The following is a 20266-nucleotide window of genomic DNA, read 5'->3' on the forward strand; positions in this document are numbered from 1 at the left end:
GAGACCAGCCTTGGCAACAGAGTGATACCCCATTTCCACAAAATAAATAAATAAATAAATAAAAATTTTTAAAAGAGAAAAATGGCCACATTGTTGGAATAAAGGTCCTTCTCCCAAGAGGACGAGGGAAGAAGTCAGCAGTGTGAAGTCGGAGCATACAGGGCTTCTTGCTCTTGGTGCTTTGGATGTCCTGGCCAGGGGATTCTCTGTCATGGGGGGCAGGGTAAGGGGAATTAGTCTTGAATGTTGTAGGATTTTTAGTGACATCGCTGGCCTCTACCCTGGTTGCCTGCCAGGGGCAAACCTCACTACAGTTGTGACATCCAAACATGTCTCCAAACACTGCCAATTGTCCTCAGGGTTGGGGGCACGGTGGGGGCAATTTGCCCCCCAAGGAAAACTACTGCTTTAGGTATTAGGTTCCTAAGAAAGAAATCAGAGTCATAAAGATGAGTTTTATCTTTCAGGTATGAAGGTTAATGAGCCATTTTTTAAAATCCCTTAAAATTTTTTTCCCTTAGGTGGCCTGAGGTAATATGTGAAAATGATTCACTATTCACTCGATCCAGAAAACCCCACAGAACCATGAAAATTAAGAGGTTCAAATCTTCGTGTTCACTTTAAGAACACTTGTGAGACCGGACATGGTGGCTCATGCCTGTAATCCCAACATTTTGGGAGGCTGAGGCAGGAGGATCCCTTGAGGCCAGGAGTTAGAGACCAGCCTGGTCAACATGGTGAAACCCTGTCTCTAGTAAAAACACAAAAATTAACCGGGCATGGTGGCATATGCCTGTAATTCCAGCTACTCGAAAAGCTGAGGCACAAGAATTTCTTGAACCCGGGAGGCGGAGGTTGCAGTGAGCCAAGCTCATGCCACTGCACTCCAGCCTGGGCAACGGAGTGAGACTCTGTCTCAAAAAAAAAAAAACAAAAAAAAAAAAACCTGAAACTGCCCAGGCTATCAAGGGTGTGCATATACAAAAAGCCATGAAATATCAAAAAGATGCCACTTTACAGAAACAACGTGTACCATTTTGACGTTACAATGGTGGGGTGGCAGGTGTGCCCAGGCCAAGGAGTAGGGCTGGCCACAAGGTCGGTGGCCCAAAAACAGTGCTGAATTTTTGCTGCACATGCTTAAAAATACAGTCATGCTGAACTTAAGGGTTGAGATGCAGATTCTCTGGTCTTTCAGCATATCCAACTGAACAAAGCACCTAAGATGCGCCGCCGGACCTATAGAACTCAGCGTCGGTTGGATTAACCCATACGTGAGCTCACCCTGCCACATCCAGATGATGCTGCCTGAAAGGGAACAAACTGTTCCTAAACTGGAAGGGGAGGCTGCACGGAAGAAAAATATATCCCAGAAGAAATGAAAGAAATAAAAGCTTATGGCATGGGAATAAATAAGTAACAAAAGGAATGCCATTAAAAAGTTAAAAAAAAAAAAAAAAGGAGCGAGCGAGAGAGAAACAGTAAAAAAGATGTATCTTAGAAAACAGTAAACTGAGTATCCCGGGAGAGAGGTCGGTATCGCCCCAGTCACAAGCCTTGGTCCTGTCCATCTCCCCTCAAGGACCCTCCCAAACCAAATACCAACACTCACCCCCACTTCAGACTGGGTGTTCTATAAAAAGAGCCGACTAACCCAACAAGGAAAGAAGTTCCCCTTTAGGAAGAGCCAAAAATGTGGTTTAAACAAACCCAAGGTCACCGGCACTTCAAGTTGGCTAAGGCTCCCTGATGTCAAGACTGTACAGCCAGGGTCCCTCCGGAGCAATGGAAAAGGGTGGGTGGTGGGGGAGGGGGGTGCCCCAGTTTGATGTAAGACCCACTGCCAAGGACTTCTATGTATCCTCAAAGGTAGGCGGTGGGGAGGTCAAACTGGGGAAATGAGGTCAAACGAGGTGCCAGGGTGGTGGGCGGCATTTGCATCGCCAAATTAAGTGCTGACGTGCACAAAAAATAATAAAGCAACTGGCAGCCTCCCATGTTCTGTATACACTGCTTGGATACTCTAGCAGCTGGGAAAGGAAGTGGGGGCCGGAAACTATCTGGGGCCAACAGAGTTTAAGGACATTTTTTGCTCACCTGGATGGAAGGGGAGAGAGAGAGATCTCACATTGGGCAGAAGATTCAGCTAAACCCACACATTTTCAATTAGAAAGCACAAAGGGTATTTTCACCTAAAAGTAGCCTGCCAAGCAGGTCAGTGAAAAAGTCACCAAGAAGTTGCCACAACCCATTGCTCCAGCTAAGAGATAGACGAAGGGGGATTCTGAAGCAAGAAGAAACAGGCTACACTCAAGACACAACTTCCCAACCACAAGGGAATGAACACGCAGAAATTCAATCTAATCCGAGAATTTAAAAGCTGAAGGGAATGTCAGCTATCACACACTGGCAAGAAACAAAAATCCAACTTTTTTTTTTGAGCCATGGTCTTGCTCTGTCACCTAGGCCCGATGGAGTGCAGTCGCATGATCTTGGCTCACAGCAGCCTCCAACACCCAGGCTCAAGCCGTTCCCCGACCTCAGCCTCCTGAATAGCCGGGACTACAGGTGTGTACCACCACCCCAGCTAATTTTTGTATTTTTAGTAGAGATGAGGTTTTACCACGTTGGCCAGGGTGATCTTGAACTCCTGACCTCAAGTGATCCATCCGCCTTGGCCTCCCAAAGTGCTGGGATTACAGGCACAAGCCACCATGCCTGGCCAACAACTTTTCCTTTAAAATCACCAGGGCTCATGACAGCAGTATTCACAAGGGTCAGGAAATGGAAGTAACCCGAATGTCCATCAACCAGTGAACAGATCAACACAGTGTGTGGTCTATCTGCACAATGGCATATTATTCCACAATAAAAGGAAATGAAGCTACAACTCAGTTGAACCTTGAAAACATCACGCTAAGTGTAAAAGCAGCCAGTCACAACATTCCACCTATTGTGATGCCACTTATATGAAATGTCCAGAATAAGCAAATCTAGAGACAGAAAGTAGATTAGTGGTTACCTCGGGCTTGGGGGATGCTGGGGAAAATAGGGAGTCATGGCTGATGGATTGGGGTTTTTTTGAGGGGTAATTAAAAAAAGTTCTAACCTTGATTGTGGTGATGGTTGGATTGTGTGATTTAAGTGCGTTAACTGTATGTTGTGTGAATTTTTGTTTTGCTTTTTGGTTTTTTTAGTTTTGTTTTTGTTTTTGAGACTAAGTCTTGCTCTGTCACCCAGGCTGGAGTGTAGTGCCACGATCTCGGCTCACTGCAACCTCCGCCTCCCAGGTTCACGCTATTCTCCTGCCTCAGGCTCCCTAGTAGCTGGGCCTATAGGCGTGCAATACCACGCCAGGCTAATTTTTGTATTTTTAGTAGAGATAGGGTTTCTCCACGCTGGCCAGGCTGGTCTCGAACTCCTGACCTCAGGTGATCCACCTGCGTCGGCCTCCTAAACTGCTGGGATTATAGGCATGAGCCGCTGCGCCCAGCCTACGTGTGTGAATTATATCTCAAGAAAGCATTTATTAGAGACCACTAGGACCCCTGCAGAGAAGGAGCTCCCACTCCAGGCAGAGGATGAGAAACTCAGAGACCAACTTGAGAACTGACCTTGCCAGCAGATGCTGTGTATCCTGGGGCTGGTCACTTTGCCTCGCTGACATTCAGTGGCTTCCCAGGGCAGTCAGACCAAAACTCAGGACGATCACTGTGCTGACCTCTTCTGCTGCCCCCATGTCCTGGCACACCATGGTCAGGCCACACCAGCCTTTTTGTTTGGTAAACAAACTGAGCTCATGCTGGTCCTGAGGCCTTTGCACTTGCTGTTCCCTGTGCCCACAACACTGTTCCCAGATCTTCTCCCTGCTGGCTCCCTCCCACGCTGATGCAACCTCCCCAGAGAGCGTTTCCTCTATCCCCTGCCTGCATTGCCACAAGGACACCCATCACTCCTCAGCCCATGGCATTGCCTTTTATTTTTTTCCCCTTCATAGCACTTAATAGTATCTGAGACCTTTTTTTTTTTTTTTTTTTTTTTTTGTAGAGGTGGGGTTTCAGTATGTTGGCCAGGCTGGTCTTGAACTCCTGGCCTCAAGTGATCCACCTACCTTGGCCTCCCGAAGTGCTGAGATTACAGGCGTGAGCCACAGTGCCTGGCAAATTTTTTGTATTTTTTGTAGAGATGAGGTTTCGCCATGTTACGGAGGACGGTCTCAAACTCCTGGGCTGGAGCGATCATCCTGCCTCAGCCTCTCTAACTATTGGGATTACAAGTGTTGGGAACTACCATGTCTGGCCCTGCTAAACTGCATTATGAGAGAGGGAAATGAAGCTCAGATGGATCTGAAGGGCAGGCCTGAGGTCACACAGCTGGGGAGATGAGCGACCAGGGACTGAACCCAGACGTCACCAACCCAAGCCTGCCAGCTTAACTCCATGCTTCACTTCACAAGCGTCACATCTCTTGTGTCACACATGTCCTCAGTTTCTCTCAGCCGTGAGAGCCAGGACTTTAATTACCATCGTTCCCATTTTTACCATAAGGACCTTGAAACTCATCAGGCCCAAGGTCATGTTCCAGGAAGGCGCTAGATCCTGCCCTGAGGTCAGCTAAGCTGAAGCCTGGTGCTCCCATTCCCTGGCCATAAAGCACGGAGACTTCCTCCCAATTCAGCGCTGCAGGGACTAAGATGGTTTTCCAAGTTAGTACTTTAGGGGGCTCCATCCAGCTCCCACCCTCATACCCTGATGAGCCACCTTCCCTGGGTGGCTGGTGGCAACCTCAAAGAGGCCAGTGTGGCCCTTCAAGGCGCCAGATACCCCGAGAGGGAGGAACCCTGATGTTGCCCCTACCATTGTCCTCTGGGTCCTGCTCCTGCTCTGCACTGGCATAGGTACGCAGGAACTCAGCGAAGGCGCCGTCTCGGGCCAGCAGCTCCTGGTAGGAGCCCATCTCAGAGATCTTGCCGCCACTCATGACGATGATGACGTCCACCTGCGGCAAATAGCTCATGCCGTGTGTGACCAAGATCCGCGTCTGTGGGTAAAGGGGACACCCGGCCACATCAGTGCACACGTGCAAGACTGCCTGGCTTGGTAGAGTGAAGACTAAAGGAGGAATGAGCCAACGAACACCTGGCGGGCAGAACTCAGGTCTGCAGGTGGGACATGCACCTGCGATAACAGCATCCAGGAGCAGCTGAACCTGTGCACACCGTCCTTTAACGTGCATGTGCAAAGGGCGTGCCACGCCGCAGGTGCTGAGCTAAAAGCTGGGGAGGTGGCAGGAAACAAAGACCTCTGCCCCAGATTCCAGGGCTGGAGGAGAAATGAACACTAGTAAAATCGTGTTTGCTGAATGGCGAAAACGCAGCAAAAAAGGGGAACGGCTGGACCAAGTGTGTGGGTTTTACAGTTTTAACAAAGGCGATAGGGAAGGCTTTTTTTAACAAAAACCTGAATGACAACAGATAGGGAGGGAACCATACAAGTGTGTTAAGGAATAAAAGCATGGTGCCGCTGCAGAACAGTTTGTATGCAATGGTTTAAAATTTTTTTTTTTTTTTTTGGAGACAGAGTTTCAGTTTGCTGCCCAGACTGGAGTGCAGTGACATGGTCTCGGCTCAATGCAACCTCCACGTCCCAGGTTCAAGCAATTCCCATGCCTTAGCCTCTCACGTAGCTGGGATTACAGGCGCCCACCATGACACCTGGCTGATTTTTTTTTTGCATTTTAGTAGAGATGGGGTTTCACCATGTTGCCGAGGCTGGTCTCAAACTCCTGAGCTCAGGCAATCCGCCCATCTCGGCCTCCCAAAGTGCTAGGATTATAAGCGCGAGCCACTGCACCCGGCCCAATGGCTTAATTCTTTTCTTCTTTTTTTTTTTTTTTTTTGACACAGGGTCTCTGTCACCCAGGCTGGAGTGCAGCGGTGCGATCTCAGCTCACCGCAACCTGTACTTCCTGGGTTCAAGCAATTCTTCTGCCTCAGGCTCCCAAGTATCTGGGACCACAGATATGTGCCAACACGCCCAGCTAACTTTTGTATTTTTTCTCGAGACAGGGGTCTCATCGTGTTGCCCAGACTTATCTTGAACTCCTGAGCTCAAGCGATCTATCCACCTTGGATTACAGGCATGAGCCACTGTGCCCAATCTTGGCTTAATTTTTTTCTCAAACAACTCCCGCTGTCAGCTACCCCCAAAACCACTACAAAATATGCACATGAATACATTTTATCAGAAGATCTGAAAGTTTGGGAAGACATTCATCAAACTATTAATAAAAGTCAGTCTATGTTTCCTTAAACAGCTAACAGTCAATTTGTTCAGCTTTACGGATCTTACAGTTGCCACACCACCAACTCAGCTCTGCTGAGTTCAAGTAGCCGTAGATGACACTTTAAACAACAGGACACGTGCGGTGGCTCAGACCTGTAATCCCAGCACTTTGGGAGGCCAAAACGGGAGGATCCTTTGAGGCCAAGAGTATGAAACCAGCCTGGGAAACATAGTGAGATGTGTCTCCACCAAAAAATATAAAAATAAAAATAAATCAGCCAGCCATGGTGGTGTGTGCCTGTAGTCCCAGGAGCTACTCAGAAGGCAGGATTGCTTCAGCCCAGGAGTTGGAGGCTGACACGCCATGCTTGTGGCTCTGCACTCCAGCCTGGACAATAGAGCAAAACCCTGGCTCCAGAAAAAAAAGAAAAAGAAAAAATACATTGGCCATGTTCCAATAAAGTTTTATTTATGGACACTGATATTTAAATGTAATATGATTTTCAAATGTCACAAAATATTCTTCCTGTTTAGATTTCTTCTATTTAAAAATATACACATCATTCTTAGCTCAAGAGCCATACAAAAAGCAGGCAGTGGGCCAGATTTGCTAACCCTTGCTGTCTAAGAGAAGAATTAAAGATTAGGGATGCAGGATGAAGAGGGACTACTTTATTTATTTATATGTATTTTCTGAGACGGGGTCTCGCTCTGTTGCCCAGGCTAGAGTGCAGCGGCGCAATCTCAGATCACTGCAACCTCCACCTCCCGGGTTCAAGAGATTCTCCTGCCTCAGCTTCCCAAGCAGCTGGGATTACAGGCACGCGCCACCATGCCCAGCTGATTTTTGTATTTTTAGTAGAGATGGGGTTTCACCATGTTGGCCAGGCTGGTCTCGAACTCCTGACCTCAAGTCATCCACTGGTCCAGGCCTCCAAAAGTGTTGGGATTACTCACTGTGCCCAGTTTTATTTACTTTATATACATACACACACACATACACACATATATTGTAAGAATATATCCATATTCTTATACTTTTCAATTTTGTTACCATGGGCATGTATTACTTAGTAATTTTCAAAGATTTTTTTTTACTACTTTAAAATATGTTTGCACAGAATGTTACTGGTGTGTATGGGAATGCTTACAAGAGGTCACGTAGCATGATGCTTCCTGTATATATACGTGTAACGAGATAACCCTATTTAGAAAGTCTATACAGAGAGCAAAAAGACTTGAAAGAAATACAAAATTTCTTAACCAGTGGAATGTATGTAACTGCTTCCATTTTTCTTTTTCATGTTTTTCTTAATCTATATCCCACCTATGGGGATGAGTTAGTTTTAAAATCAGGGGAAACAGTTGGGCTTGGTGGTGGTTCACGCCTGTCACCTCAGCACTTTGGGAGGCCGAGGCAGGCGGATCACTTGAGGTCAGGAGTTTGAGACCAGCCTGGTCAACATGGTAAAACCTCGACTCTACTAAAAATACAAAAAGTTAGCCACGCGTGGTGGTGCACACCTGTAATTCCACCTACTAGGGAGGCCAAAGCAGGAGAATCGCTTGAACCCTGGAGGTGGAGGTTGCAGTGAGCTGAGATCACTCCATCGCACTCCAGCCTGGGCAACAAGAGTGAAACTTCACCTCAAAAAAAAAAAAAAAAAAAAGTAAAATAAAATCAGGGGAAGAAAAAAAGAGCCAGTGTGCGCCCATTACCACAACTGCCCTATAAAAAGAACATAGGAACTATTTCCTATCATGTTAAGGTGCTGTGGCAATTTTCCAACCCCTCCACCCACAGCCACCTCTGCAAGTAAGAAAACAGCCTGCTAGATCACAGGCAGTGTCTTGGGGTGGGATTCCCTGCTGAGAAGCCAGCCCTGGGACTTAAGCAGGAAGAAGGGCCTCCCTTGGCCATGCAGAGGCAATGAATTTAACTCTGCGTGGAAGACTTACCCCTACAAAGACAAGTACAAGATGGCTGTCTTAGGAAGGCTTCCAAGAGAAGCATGAGAAATGTGTTCTTTAAAGTCCAATTAAACAGAAAGCCAGAGAAAGTAAAGGACTCCTAAAGGGGACATGTTCCAACTTAACCAAAGGACGAGACAGCCCGACGCCAAGCCCCGCCCCGCCAGTAGGCACCTTGTTCTTCAGCATCCCCTTGGGGCCAATCACATTTTCAAAGATATGTTTTCCCACGTGGGCATCCACTGCTGAGAGGGGATCATCGAAGAGGTAAATGTCAGCGTTGCAGTACACGGCCCGGGCCAGGCTCACACGTTGCTTCTGGCCCCCAGACAGGTTCACGCCCTGGGGAGAGACATGGCACAAGAGTGGGTTTCCTGGGAAACCTTGAGACTCAAGAAATGCAGAAGCAGGCTGAGTGTGGTGTGATCCCAGAACTTTGGGAGGCCGAGGCGGAAGGATTGCTTGAGGCCAGGGGCTTGAGACCAGCCTGAGCTGAACATAGGGAGACCCTGTCTCTACAAAGCAAAGAAAAAGAAAAAACTAGCCAAGCCTGGTGGTGTGCGCCTATAGTTCCAGCTACTCAGGAGTCTGAGTGGGAAGATGGCTTGAGCCCAGGAGTTCAAGGCTGCAGTGAGCTACGGCTGGGCCACTGTACCCCAGCCTGGGCGAGAGAGAGACCGTGTCTCTTTAAAAAAGAAAGAAAAGCATAGAGCCTGCTCAGGACACAGCAGGCCCAGGGTGGAGGCCCTGCAGAGCTGCACCCGCCTCCTCTTCTCTGAGTTTGAGGCTGAAGGCACGAGGTCATGCCACTTGCCCAAACCTGGAGCCAGTCCCCAGCTCCACCGCCACCAAGGATGGGATCACAGGCACAGGGTTTAGCCCCACCTGTAAACTGGGCAAAAGAGAAAACTTGAGTCTCCCATGAGGTGCTGAGCAGGGCACGGGGCACACGGCAAGCACTCAGCGAAGGCTGGCTGATGGCACCAAATCATGTTGGCCAGTGGGAAGGCCCTGATTTCTTAGTCTCATGGAAGGCACTGGTAGACATGGGCATATTAATGCTACTGCTGCTGGTGGTGACAGGTGCCATGATTGCCAGCTTACTCTGGATCTGTCACTGTCCGGCAAAGCCACATATAGGTGAAGCAAGGTTCCAGACTGGGGATGCTGAAATCCAGCCCACGTCCCAGTCACCAGAAGGAAGGACAATGCATGGACCAGCAGCAGTGTCAGCTCCCACCATGACAGATAAGCCAACGTCATTTCCCTATTTGGCTAGAAATCACAGGTTACTGCCCAGGCCCTCCTGAGATGCCTGCCCTGGCTCCCATGCACTGAGGTGAGGCCCTGGCAGCCAGGTGCCTTCTTTTTGTTTTTTGAGAAACTCGCTCTGTCGCCCAGGATGGAGTGCAGTGGCACAATCTCGGCTCATTGTAATCTCCACCTCCCAGGTTCAAACAATCCTCTCACCTCAGCCCTGAGTGGCTGGGACCACAGGTGCACAGCACCACGCCTGGCAATTTTTTGTAGAGATGGGTTTTCACCATGTTGCCCAGGCTGGGCTCCAACTCCTGACCTCAGGCAATCCTCCCACCACCTTGGTCACCCAAAGTGCTGGGATTATAGGCGTGAGCTACCGTGCTCGGTCAATAATTTGTTTTTTATTTCCAAGGAGCTGCAGACTTACCTCAATTTTTAAACATCATTCACCAAGTAAGAAAGCTGACAGAGCCCCTGGCTTATAACTAAAAACAGAAATGGGCCAGCATTTTGCACTCTTGGTCTTCCAAAAGGGGATACACCAGACGACCACCATGGGGCGCAAAAGCAAAGTGATCAGGCAAGCAGCAAGGGAGGGCACCCCAGGCCCAGAAGGCTCAGACCAAGCTGTGGAGGTGGGCAGTAGCTGGGGATTGCTGAGGAATAGCAGGAAAACCTGGGGGCTGGAGCACAGCGGGAGGGAGAGTCTGCAGTGGTGAGAGGCACAGAGAATGGCCCTTTTAGAGATGACAAAATGAGCAGGTAAGAACATGAACCCAGGAACCATGCTCTCTGCAGTTCTGTGGCTGTGTGGCCTCAGGCAAGTCACTTGGCCTCTCTGTGCCTCCTTTTCCTCAATGATAACCTAGGTGTAACAACAAATTCTACCCATGGGTTTGCTGTGAGGAATAATTATGTGTGAAATGTTTAGCACAGTTCCTGGCATATAGAAAATACTCAAGTTATAGGCCGGGCGAGGTGGCTAACATCTGTAATGCCAGTACTTTGAGGCAGAGGCGGGCAGATCACCTGAGGCCAGGAGTTCACGATCAGCATGGCCAACACGGTGAAATCCCACCTCTACTAAAAATACAGAAATTAGCCAGGCACGGTGGCAGAGGCCTGTAGTCCCAGCTACTCAAGAGGCTGAGGCAGGAGAATCACTTGAACCCGGGAGGCGGAGGTTGCAGTGAGCCAAGATTGTGCCACTACACTCTAGCCTGGGTGACAGAGAGAGGCTCCATCTCAAAAAAAAAAAAAAAAAAAGAAGAACTTTGCCGAGGCCGGCAGATCACTTAAGGTCAGGAGTTCGAGACCAGCCTGGCCAACATGATGAAATCCTGCCTCTACTAAAAATACAAAAGTTAGCTGAGTGTGGTGACGTGCACCGGTAATCCCAGCTACTCAGGAGGCTGAGGCAGGAGGATCGCTTGAACCTGGGAGGCAGAGGTTGCAGTGAGCAGAGAGTGTGCCACTGCACTCCAGCCTGGGCAACAGAGTGAGACTCCATCTCAAAAAAGAAAAGAAAAGAAAACAAAGAAAAGAGAGAAAATGCTAAGTGTTAGCTATTGTGCTATTTTCAGTATTACGGCTGTCTTGACAAGGACTATGAACATCTGAATCATTGACCACTCCCCTCAACAGCATGCCCTCTGTCATGTGACTGCAGTCATGTGACCACAAAGGTAGCATGTACTTCCTTCCTGGTCCCTTCCCTTCAAGCCTGGCCAAGTGACTTGCTTTGCGAGTGGAAAGGACAGTGTACTTTAAGGGACATTGCATCCTTTTTTGGGGGCCTATCTTGGGCCTCTGCTGCCACCATGAGAAGAGCCTCCCTTTGGAAAGCTGCTGAGCCCTCACCCCAGTCCCCAGCAAGAAGCTCTGTAAGGCAAACCTGAGCCACATCCACGGCTCAGCTGATTGCAGTAGACTCACAGACCACTGAGAGTGTGAGAGTGTTTGTTAGGCAGCAACAGCTGACTCATCCAGGGGCCAGCAGCAAAACTTTACTGACCTTCTCGCCAATCTCTGTCCGATCCCCGCTGGGCAGGATTTCCAGGTCTGGGAGGAGGGCACAGGCCTGTATCACGGACCTGTAATACGGTTCCTCCAGCTGACGTCCAAAAAGGATGTTTTCTTGAAGAGAATCATTCTGAATCCAGGCCTGCTGTGGCACATAGGCCACCGAGCCCTACGTGGCAAATGGAGAAGGAGGTGAGACAGACACACAGACAGATCTGATCAACAAGACAGCAGCTGGCCCACCCACCTGCTACGAGGGCCTCGCTTCACAAGTCATTTTCATCACACCTATTGCTTTGGCAAGAGGGAAACTGAGTCACGAAGGACAACAGATGCCAGGGCTGGGCTCAGAACCCATACCACGTGAATCGCTGACTCCAACCTCAGGAGTGAAAGAGCTGGTATCCTCGTTGATAAGATTACAGTTATTTATTTAGTAGCTAGCTATTAACTCAATGCCTACAGCGGCGATCAAAACCCCCACTTCCAAAGAGTGGAAGCACCTGACATGGCCAAAAGCTACTTGATTACAGTTACGGTGGATGCTAAGAGAACGAGATATATGACAATTTTTAGAAGTCTGGCTTGACTAGGCGCAGTGGCTCATGCCTGTAATCTCAGCACTTTGGGAGGCCAAGGCAGGCAAACTGCTTGAGGTCAGGAGTTCAAAGCCAGCCTGGGCAACACAGAGAAACCCCATCTCTTTAAAAAAAAAAAAAAAAAGAGAAAAACTAGCCAGGCAATGGTGCTGTGCATCTGTAGTCCCAGCTACTTGGGAGGCTGAGGTAGGAGGATCACCTGAGCCCAGGACATGGAGGTACCATGAGCTAAGACTGCACCGTGCCACGGCACTCCAGCTTGGACCACAGAGCAAGACTCTGTCTCAAAAAAATTAAAAATAAAAGACCGACCTAGTTTGGGACATCCAGGAAGGATCCTTGAGGAAACATCCTTGCTAAAAATTGAAGCAAAGACTCCTATATCAAAGCATTCATTTCAAAGGTTTACTTTTATTTCCATATAATGTCAGGTATCACAAATAGCATGAGAATAAAGGCTAGAGTAAGGATATTTGTTTTGTGTATTTTGCTAATGAAAATGCTGGGGTAGTTGAAAAACATTCTCTCATTTATTATAGATTTTGTAGAAACAAAATCTCTCCATGTTGCTGAGCCTGGTCCCGAACTCCTGGCCTCAAGCGATCCTCCTGCCTCGGCCTCCTGAAGTGGTGGGATTACAGGCACGAGCCATCATGCCCGGCTCAAACATATGTTTAGACAAGAACCAAAAAGTGAAGAATGAGTCCGTTTCATGAGGAGAAGAGTGAAGAGCACTCAAGTCCGAGGGAACAGGACATGCGAAGGCCTGGAGGTGAAAAGTACTTGGCACATTCAAGGAGCAGAAAGTCCAGTGTGACAGGAACATCGATCAATCCTATGAAGGAACGACTGGCAGAAAACACATCAGGGACAGCAAGGGGGCCTATACATGGTGAGGAGCATGGGTTTTATTGGAAGGGCAACGGCCCCTGAAGATTCTTTTTTTTTTTATTTTGAAACGAATCTTTGCTGTCCCCCAGGCTGGAATACAGTGGCAAGATCTCCGCTCACTGCAATCTCTGCCTCTGGGCTCAAGGGATTCTCCTTCCTCAGCCTCCTGAGTAGCTGGGACTAAATGCACACACCACCAGGCCCGCTAATTTTTGTATTTTTAGTAGAGACAGGGTTCACAATGTTAGCCAGGCTGGTCTTAAACTCTTGACCTCAGGTGATCCACCTGCCTTGGCCTCCCAAAGTGCTGGGATTACAGGTGTGAGCCACCGCGCCCAGCCAGAAGATTCTTGAATAAGGGAATTCTAGAGAGGGCAAAGCTGACAGCGGGTCCCAGGTGCCCTCATTCTTACTCTAAATTCTCAAATAATTAACCTGCTGACTTGAACATCCTAACTTTTAAGAAGCCAAAATGTCAACAGAGGTGCCTTACCATAGAACCCACAGAAAATTCAGACATAATATACACAAACCACACCGACTAAAACTTTGGGAAAAGATAAATATTTTATACACATTTCTAGCACTCCCCTTACTTGGGCAAAACAACCAATAATAAATAATCATCTGGCCTGAAATGGTAATAGTGCCAGGATAGCAGAAATCTGGAGAAAGCAATGTGGATCCCACCAAGATTTGGAATTTTCTTCCATTAATCTAGCTCTCACGGTTCATTAATCTTATTTTATGGCATGGACTTAAAAGTAATGATAAAACATTTCTTAAAACAGCAGTTAAAGGTCATTAGTTTGGACCCAATCACAATGTATACTTTTCAAAGGCATTGTATAATCAACGAAGAAAAGGTTTTACTCGGAAATAAAAACAATGTCATAAACTAGGCCAGGAGCAGTGGCTCACGCCTGTAATCCCAGCACTTTGGGAAGCCTAAATGGGCAGATCACCTGAGGTCAGGAGCCCCAGACTACCCAGGCCAACATGGTAAAACCCCATGTCTACTAAAAGTACAAAACCTAGCTGGGCATGGTAATGGTGCGTGCCTATAATCCCAGCTGCTCAGGAGGCCAAGGCAGGAGAATCGGTTGAACCTAGGAAGCAGAGGTTGCAGCTAGCCAAGATCGCACCACTGCATCCAGCCTGGGCAACAAAACAAAACTGTCTCAAAAAAACAAAAACAAAACAAAAAACCACCACCACAACAAACATCATAAACTTGACATTCCCAAAGGCAGATTTAAAGAGACAAATGTGCAGTTGCACAGACACTAAAGAGGTGCAGGCAAGTACACCTGGGACACATGAGGTTAAACAGTTAATAGATTTCTTTCTCACTGCAGGACTTCTCAGAATCTTAATTTGCTAACGTTTATTATAAGAGGGAGGGGGTCGGAGTATTCATTATTTCCCATGCTTGAGTCTGGGGTTCTTTCTCCCCCAAACGTCCTGCAAGATGAGCTGGCTGCAGACCACACTCCTGGAAATGCTGGTAGCAAAACTTCCAGGGATGTATTGTTACACTAGGAAAAGGCCTTCATGCAGAGTTAACTAAATGCAAACAAAGACTGTTGACTGCCAGTGGGACTTACTGGTAAAGCAGCCTCTTAAGCTCAGTCTTGGGGAATTTCAACTTACTTCAAAGTACACCGTGTATTTAAAAGCAGTAAAACTGCAGTCTTCTTTTAGCCCCCTATTAAGAATTCAGCAAACACTAAAAATTTAAACTGTTCCCTTTAAAAAATGTTCTAAGAAAACATTCTAACCACATATTTTTGTTTTGTTACATTTATAAGAAGAGATACCCAGAGAGATCCATAAAGATAAAGAACAATCCAAAAAGACCCAAAGAGACCAAGAGACATTCAGTGACAGGCAGAGACGCAAAGGAAGGAGACAGGCCGCGTGCCAGGGCGTCTTCATGTGTCTACCAAGTATTTATTAAGTGGCCAGGTGCAGTGGCTCACACCTGTAATCCCAGCACTTTGGGAGTCAGAGGTGGGCAGATCATTTGAGGTCAGGAATTTGAGACCAGCCTGGCCAACATGATAAAACTCCGTCTCTACTAAAAAAATATGTAAAAATTAGCTGGGCATGGTGGCGCATGCCTGTAATCCCAGCTACTCGGGGGGCTGAGGCAGAAGAATTGCTTGGACCCAGGAGGCAGAGGCTGCAGCGAGCCGAGATCGTGCCACTTCACTCCAGCCTGGGGGACAGAGCCTGACCCTGTCTCAAAAAAACAAATAAATAAATAAAAATAGGACCCAGGAGGCAGAGAATGCAGTGAGTTGAGATCCTGCCACTTCACTCCAGCCTGGGGGGACAGAGCCTAACCCTGTCTCAAAAAAAAATAAAAATTAAAAAATTACAGCTTAATAAGGAGATAACAAAATAAATACTTATTAAGTGCCTACTACATACTGGGCACTATTTTAAGTGCTGAGAGACAGATGGAAATAAATGATACCAAATTCCTGCCTTCTAGGATGGCACAGAACAGAACAGAAAGAACGCCAGAGAAAGAGACAGATGGAAAGATAAAGGAGGAGGAGGAAAACAGACGTTGCTACTCTCACTTCCGGCACAGGGACAGTCAAAAGAAACAGCATCATTTTTGAGCTTTTCCTCAGACCACCAGCTTCCCCACTGCCCCTGCCCACTGGTCCTCATCCTACCTTGATAGCCACATGCCCCTCCACTTTGTCCATCTCGGCCAAGAGAGCTGAGAGAAGCGACGACTTTCCGCAGCCCACCTGGCCCACCACAGCCACCAAGGCACCTTCCGGGATGGAGAATGTGATGCTGAAATGACACAACACACCTGGCTCAGACACAATGAATGAGGCCTGCCAGGCTGATGCCCCTGGTCACTGAGCCTCGATTTACCCCAAGCAGAGAAAGAGAGAGACAGACAGAAGGAAGGGCCGTACTAAACACTGAAGGCCTCAACATTCCGTTTCTACTGCTGAGTTCAGTTCAGTGACCCGTCTCAGGGGCCCTCCAGGTGGGAGGCAGGTGACAGGTATACCTTCGGGAAGAGAGGCAGAGAGTAACCTGAGGGATCCCGTCACACTGAGCTGCAAGAGGGGCAGAAACTTCACTGGGGGCATGAGGCAAGGTCTGAGAGGAGAGGACACCTCAAGACAAACTGGGGCTGGGCATGGTGGCTCATGCCAGTGCTGGTAATCCCAGCAAGGCGGGCGGAGGGAGGCTGAGGCAGGCGGATCACGAGGTCAGGAGCTCGAGACCAGCCTGGCCAACATGGTGAAACCCCGTCTCTACTGAAAACACAAAAATTAGCCAGGCATGGTGGCAGGGGCCTGTGATCCCAGCTACTCAGGAGGCTGAGACACAAGAATCGCTTGAACCCAAGAGGTGGAGGTTACAGTGAGCCGAGATCGTGCCACTGCACTCCAGCCTGGGCAAGAGTGTGAGACTCTGTCTCAAAAAAAAAAAGAAAAAAACAAAAACAAAAACTCTGACAGAAAAGCAAGTGTGTCCAAGACACGGAAATATGGGGAGAGCTGGAGAAAGGTGTAAAGGGGTGAAGGCATGGGGTGCAACCAGGGATGCGATGGCACTAAGGTAGGTGGTAGCCAGGCCTGGGAGCACCCTGAGAGATGCCCTGGAAGGACACTGTGCTAAGACACCTGAACTCTGCCACCCAGGAGCCACCAAAGTGTTGAAAAGGGAGACAGACATGAATAAATCTGAGTTGAACTTCGGGAAGATGTCTCTATTGAAATCATCCTTTAACGAACAGTAGAAAGCAAAATAAGATAAGCTCAACATTTTCCCAGCAACAGTGGCTGTCAATGGGGCAGGACAACCCCAACAACCCTAGGCTACTGTCACTGCCGATGGCACAGCCAGAGCAGGGTTTCCATCCTCCCAGGGAAGGGAGGGCACATCCAAGGCTTTGCTGGGCTCACTCATATGGAAAATGCTTTTATTTTTTATCTGTATTTACTTAGGTATTTATTTATTTTTGAGACGGAGTCTCACTCTGCAGCCCAGGTTGGAGTGCATTGGCTTGATCTTGCCTTACTGCAACCTCCGCCTCCCAGGTTCAAGTGACTCTCATGCCTCAGCCTCCCAAGTAGCTGGGATTACAGGCAGGCGCCACCACGTCGAGCTAATTTTTATATTTTTAGTAGAGATGAGTTTTCCCCATGTTGGCCAGGCTGGTCTCGAACTGCTGACCTCCAGTGATCTGCCCGCCTCAGCCTCCCAAAGTGCTGGGATTACAGGCATGCACCACCATGTCCAGCTAATTTTTTTTATTTTTTTGAGACGGAGTTTCACTCTTGTTGCCCAGGCTGGAGTGCAATGGCATGATCTCAGCTCACCGCAACCTCTGCCTCCCAGGTTCAAGCATTTCTCCTGCTTCAGCCTCCCAAATAGCTGGGATTGTAGGGATGCACTACCACACCTGGCTAATTTTTTTGTATTTTAGTAGAGACGGGCTTTCTCTATGTTGGTCAGACTGGTCTTGAACTTCTGACCTCAGGTGGTCCACCCGCCTTGGCCTCCCAAATTGCTGGGATTACAGGTGTGAGCCACCATGCCTGGCTAATTTTTTTATTTTTAATAGTGACACGGTTTCACCATGTTGACCAGGCTGGTCTCAAACTTTGGACTTCAGGTAATCTACCCACCTTGGCCTCCCAAAGTGCTAGGATTATGTGCTTTTTAACTGCCACCTTTCTGATTTCAGAGTATTAGTGGAAATGCTGATAGTCATTGCTGTCACTGATTGTTTCATTCTTATGACACCATTGCATGGTGATACTTATCAGGCATTTTGTTCCTGTGCTGGGAGGGGAATGGATTATGGGGCCTGAGTAGGCAGGAATCCCAGTGAGACAGTACCTGCCACTGTCCATGTGAGACCGCATTTTTTTTTTTTTTTTTTTGAGACGGAGTCTCGCTCTGTCACCCAGGCTGGAGTGCAGTGGTGCAATCTCAGTTCACTACAAGCTCTCCCTCCCAGGTTCATGCCATTCTCCTGCCTCAGCCTCCCAAGCAGCTGGGACTACAGGCGCCCACCACCGCGCCCGGCTAATTTTTTGTATTTTTAGTACAGACAGGGTTTCACCATGTTAGCCAGGATGGTCTCGATCTCCTGACCTCAGGATGCCCGACTCAGCCTCCCAAAGTGCTGGGATTACAGGCATGAGCCACCGCGCTCGGCCGAGACTGAAATATTCTTATAGGCTGATGAGAGAAAGGGTTAGAGAAAGGTTCTGGGGGCTCATGGGGGGAAGGTAACTGCAACAGGAAAACCACTGGGTCAGGAAAGGGACACATACAGATTAGTCGTCGAGCTCAACAAGAGAGAACAGCTACAATTGAAGCAGGCAGGATTTAAGTTAGACATAAGGAAGAACTTCCTAAGCATGCAATACCACCATGATTTTTCAATGCAGGCTTTATACAAATTCTTTTCTCTGGAGAGTTTGTCTCCTACATGATAGAACACAGCAGTGATTTGGCTACCCAGGCATGAGCTAAAGCTCTAAAAGGGTCCCATCGCCCCTGTGTTTTGCAGATTCCTTAAGGGGCCATAAAAAGCTGTTGATCAAGGCCTCTGGTCAGAAAAAAATGAGAGATGCTTGACAAGTTGCCTGGGGGTAAGGTCGATTTCCTAGACACCACGTGCTTTGGAAAGGTAAGGACTATAGGGTGTGGGGTGCCAGGCAGAAAGCTGGCAAGAAAGGGTGAGCTGGGCAGCTGAGGGACACTGGAGTTCAGCAGCATCACAGCCTCTGACTAAGACTAGCCAATCAGCACGCTCAGTGTCTGCAGGCATAGTGATTGGCTCACAGAGGGCAGAGGACCAAGTCTGGGTCAGCAAGAAGCAGGCAGTTCTCCTAACAGTAGGATACACAGTGGGAGCTGTTGAGACCATTTGCCATCACAAGGGGAGAGGATACGTGAGGATAAAGCAGACCAGGAGAAAGTGAAACACAGAAAATATGAAGAAAGTTCCGATGGCAGAATCCCTGGGTCACACCATACCTGAAAGTAGAACTTCCCAGTTAAGCAAGCCAAGAATCTCCTGTATTGTCTAAGTCTATCTGTCCAAGGCTGCTATGACTCACAATCAGAGGGAACCCTCTGTGCTACGCATCTCTGTGTCTGCTTCTCACGCCAGCCTAAGCAGGTGTATCTGCACCCATTTTCTAGATGGGTAAGCTAACTCTTAGAAGGGCAAAGTGAGTTGTTCAAGGTCACAGAGATGGAGCACGGTGGGAATTCAAACCCATGTTTGACAAAAACCCTGTGGCTCTCTCCACGCCATCACATGTGTCCACATCCCGGCTTACCCATTCAGCGTGGGAGGGTCGCTCCTGGCCCAGGTGAACGTGGCATTCCTCACGGTGATGCTGTTCATGTCCCCGCCTACAAAGCACAGAGACGACATGTCAGGCACAGGCTGAACTGTGGGACTGGACTCTGCGTGAGCAGAGCGCTCTCTTTCTCTGCTTGAGTGGTTCAACCCCAGACGCTCGACGCGAATGGCGCTAGGCATTATTATCTGGTGACATCAGTCACAGGTTCTGAAAGAACCCCAACCTGCAGTTTTGGAGGCAGCCCCAGACCCAGAAAGCAGAAGGAAACTGCAAGCTTTGTCCTTGAAAGATGGGGTTGCGCCATCCGGACGCTCATCTCAGGAGATGACTGCAGAGGTGGGGGCCCCATGAGGGTTACTCAATGCTCTGCACGCCCTGGCCCTTCTCAGGCAGGTTCGGGGCAGCTCCACCTGGGAGGGCCCAGCAGTGGCCAAGGCCAATGGGAAACAGCTGGCGTCCACATGCAAACGTCTCTCCATCGGGGTGGCCTGCATCAGACTGCTGGGCCCTCCTTGAGGTTCAAAGGGAGGTCATTCACCCTTCTCCCCATGTCCTCTATCTCTCTTCCTCCCCCAGCCACACCACCCTACACACATCACACCACAGCAGGTGGGTCTTTCTAAAACACCCATCATGATAAACTCAAAAAAAAAGAGGATACGGAACAAGAAGTGTGGTATGAGGGCACGGGGGAGGGGAGAGCGTTGGAGACAAAGCCCACGTTATACGGCTCTGTGTTTCTGTCTTCTTCTGAGACAGGATCTGGCTTCTGCACCCAGGCTGGAGTGCAGTGGTGCGACCTTGGCTCACTGCAACCTCCATCTCCCAGGCTCAAGCAATTCTCCCACTTCAGCCTCCTGAGCAACTG

The 20266-nt window shown here is 48.5% G+C and overlaps 1 protein-coding gene across 2 annotated transcripts in view; it reads right to left on the reverse strand.

The window, feature by feature from the left end:
* Positions 1–20266, reverse strand: part of ABCC1 (ATP binding cassette subfamily C member 1) — a 193459-nt gene that overhangs the window by 47045 nt on the left and 126148 nt on the right. For both annotated transcript variants that reach the window (XR_004443005.1, XM_033235630.1), the window contains exons 15-19: positions 19372–19447; positions 15718–15844; positions 11530–11706; positions 8430–8597; positions 4857–5040 (exon numbers count right to left, since the gene is read on the reverse strand). Coding sequence is in view for 1 of the 2 variants with exons in the window: in XM_033235630.1 (XP_033091521.1) it covers positions 4857–5040; positions 8430–8597; positions 11530–11706; positions 15718–15844; positions 19372–19447 (732 nt within the window). In the remaining variant the exon portion in view is untranslated. The remainder of the gene's footprint in view (positions 1–4856; positions 5041–8429; positions 8598–11529; positions 11707–15717; positions 15845–19371; positions 19448–20266) is intronic.

The sequence above is a fragment of the Trachypithecus francoisi genome, unplaced genomic scaffold, assembly GCF_009764315.1.
Source record: "Trachypithecus francoisi isolate TF-2019V2 unplaced genomic scaffold, Tfra_2.0 Lachesis_group15, whole genome shotgun sequence".
Classification (NCBI taxonomy): Eukaryota; Metazoa; Chordata; class Mammalia; order Primates; family Cercopithecidae; genus Trachypithecus; species Trachypithecus francoisi.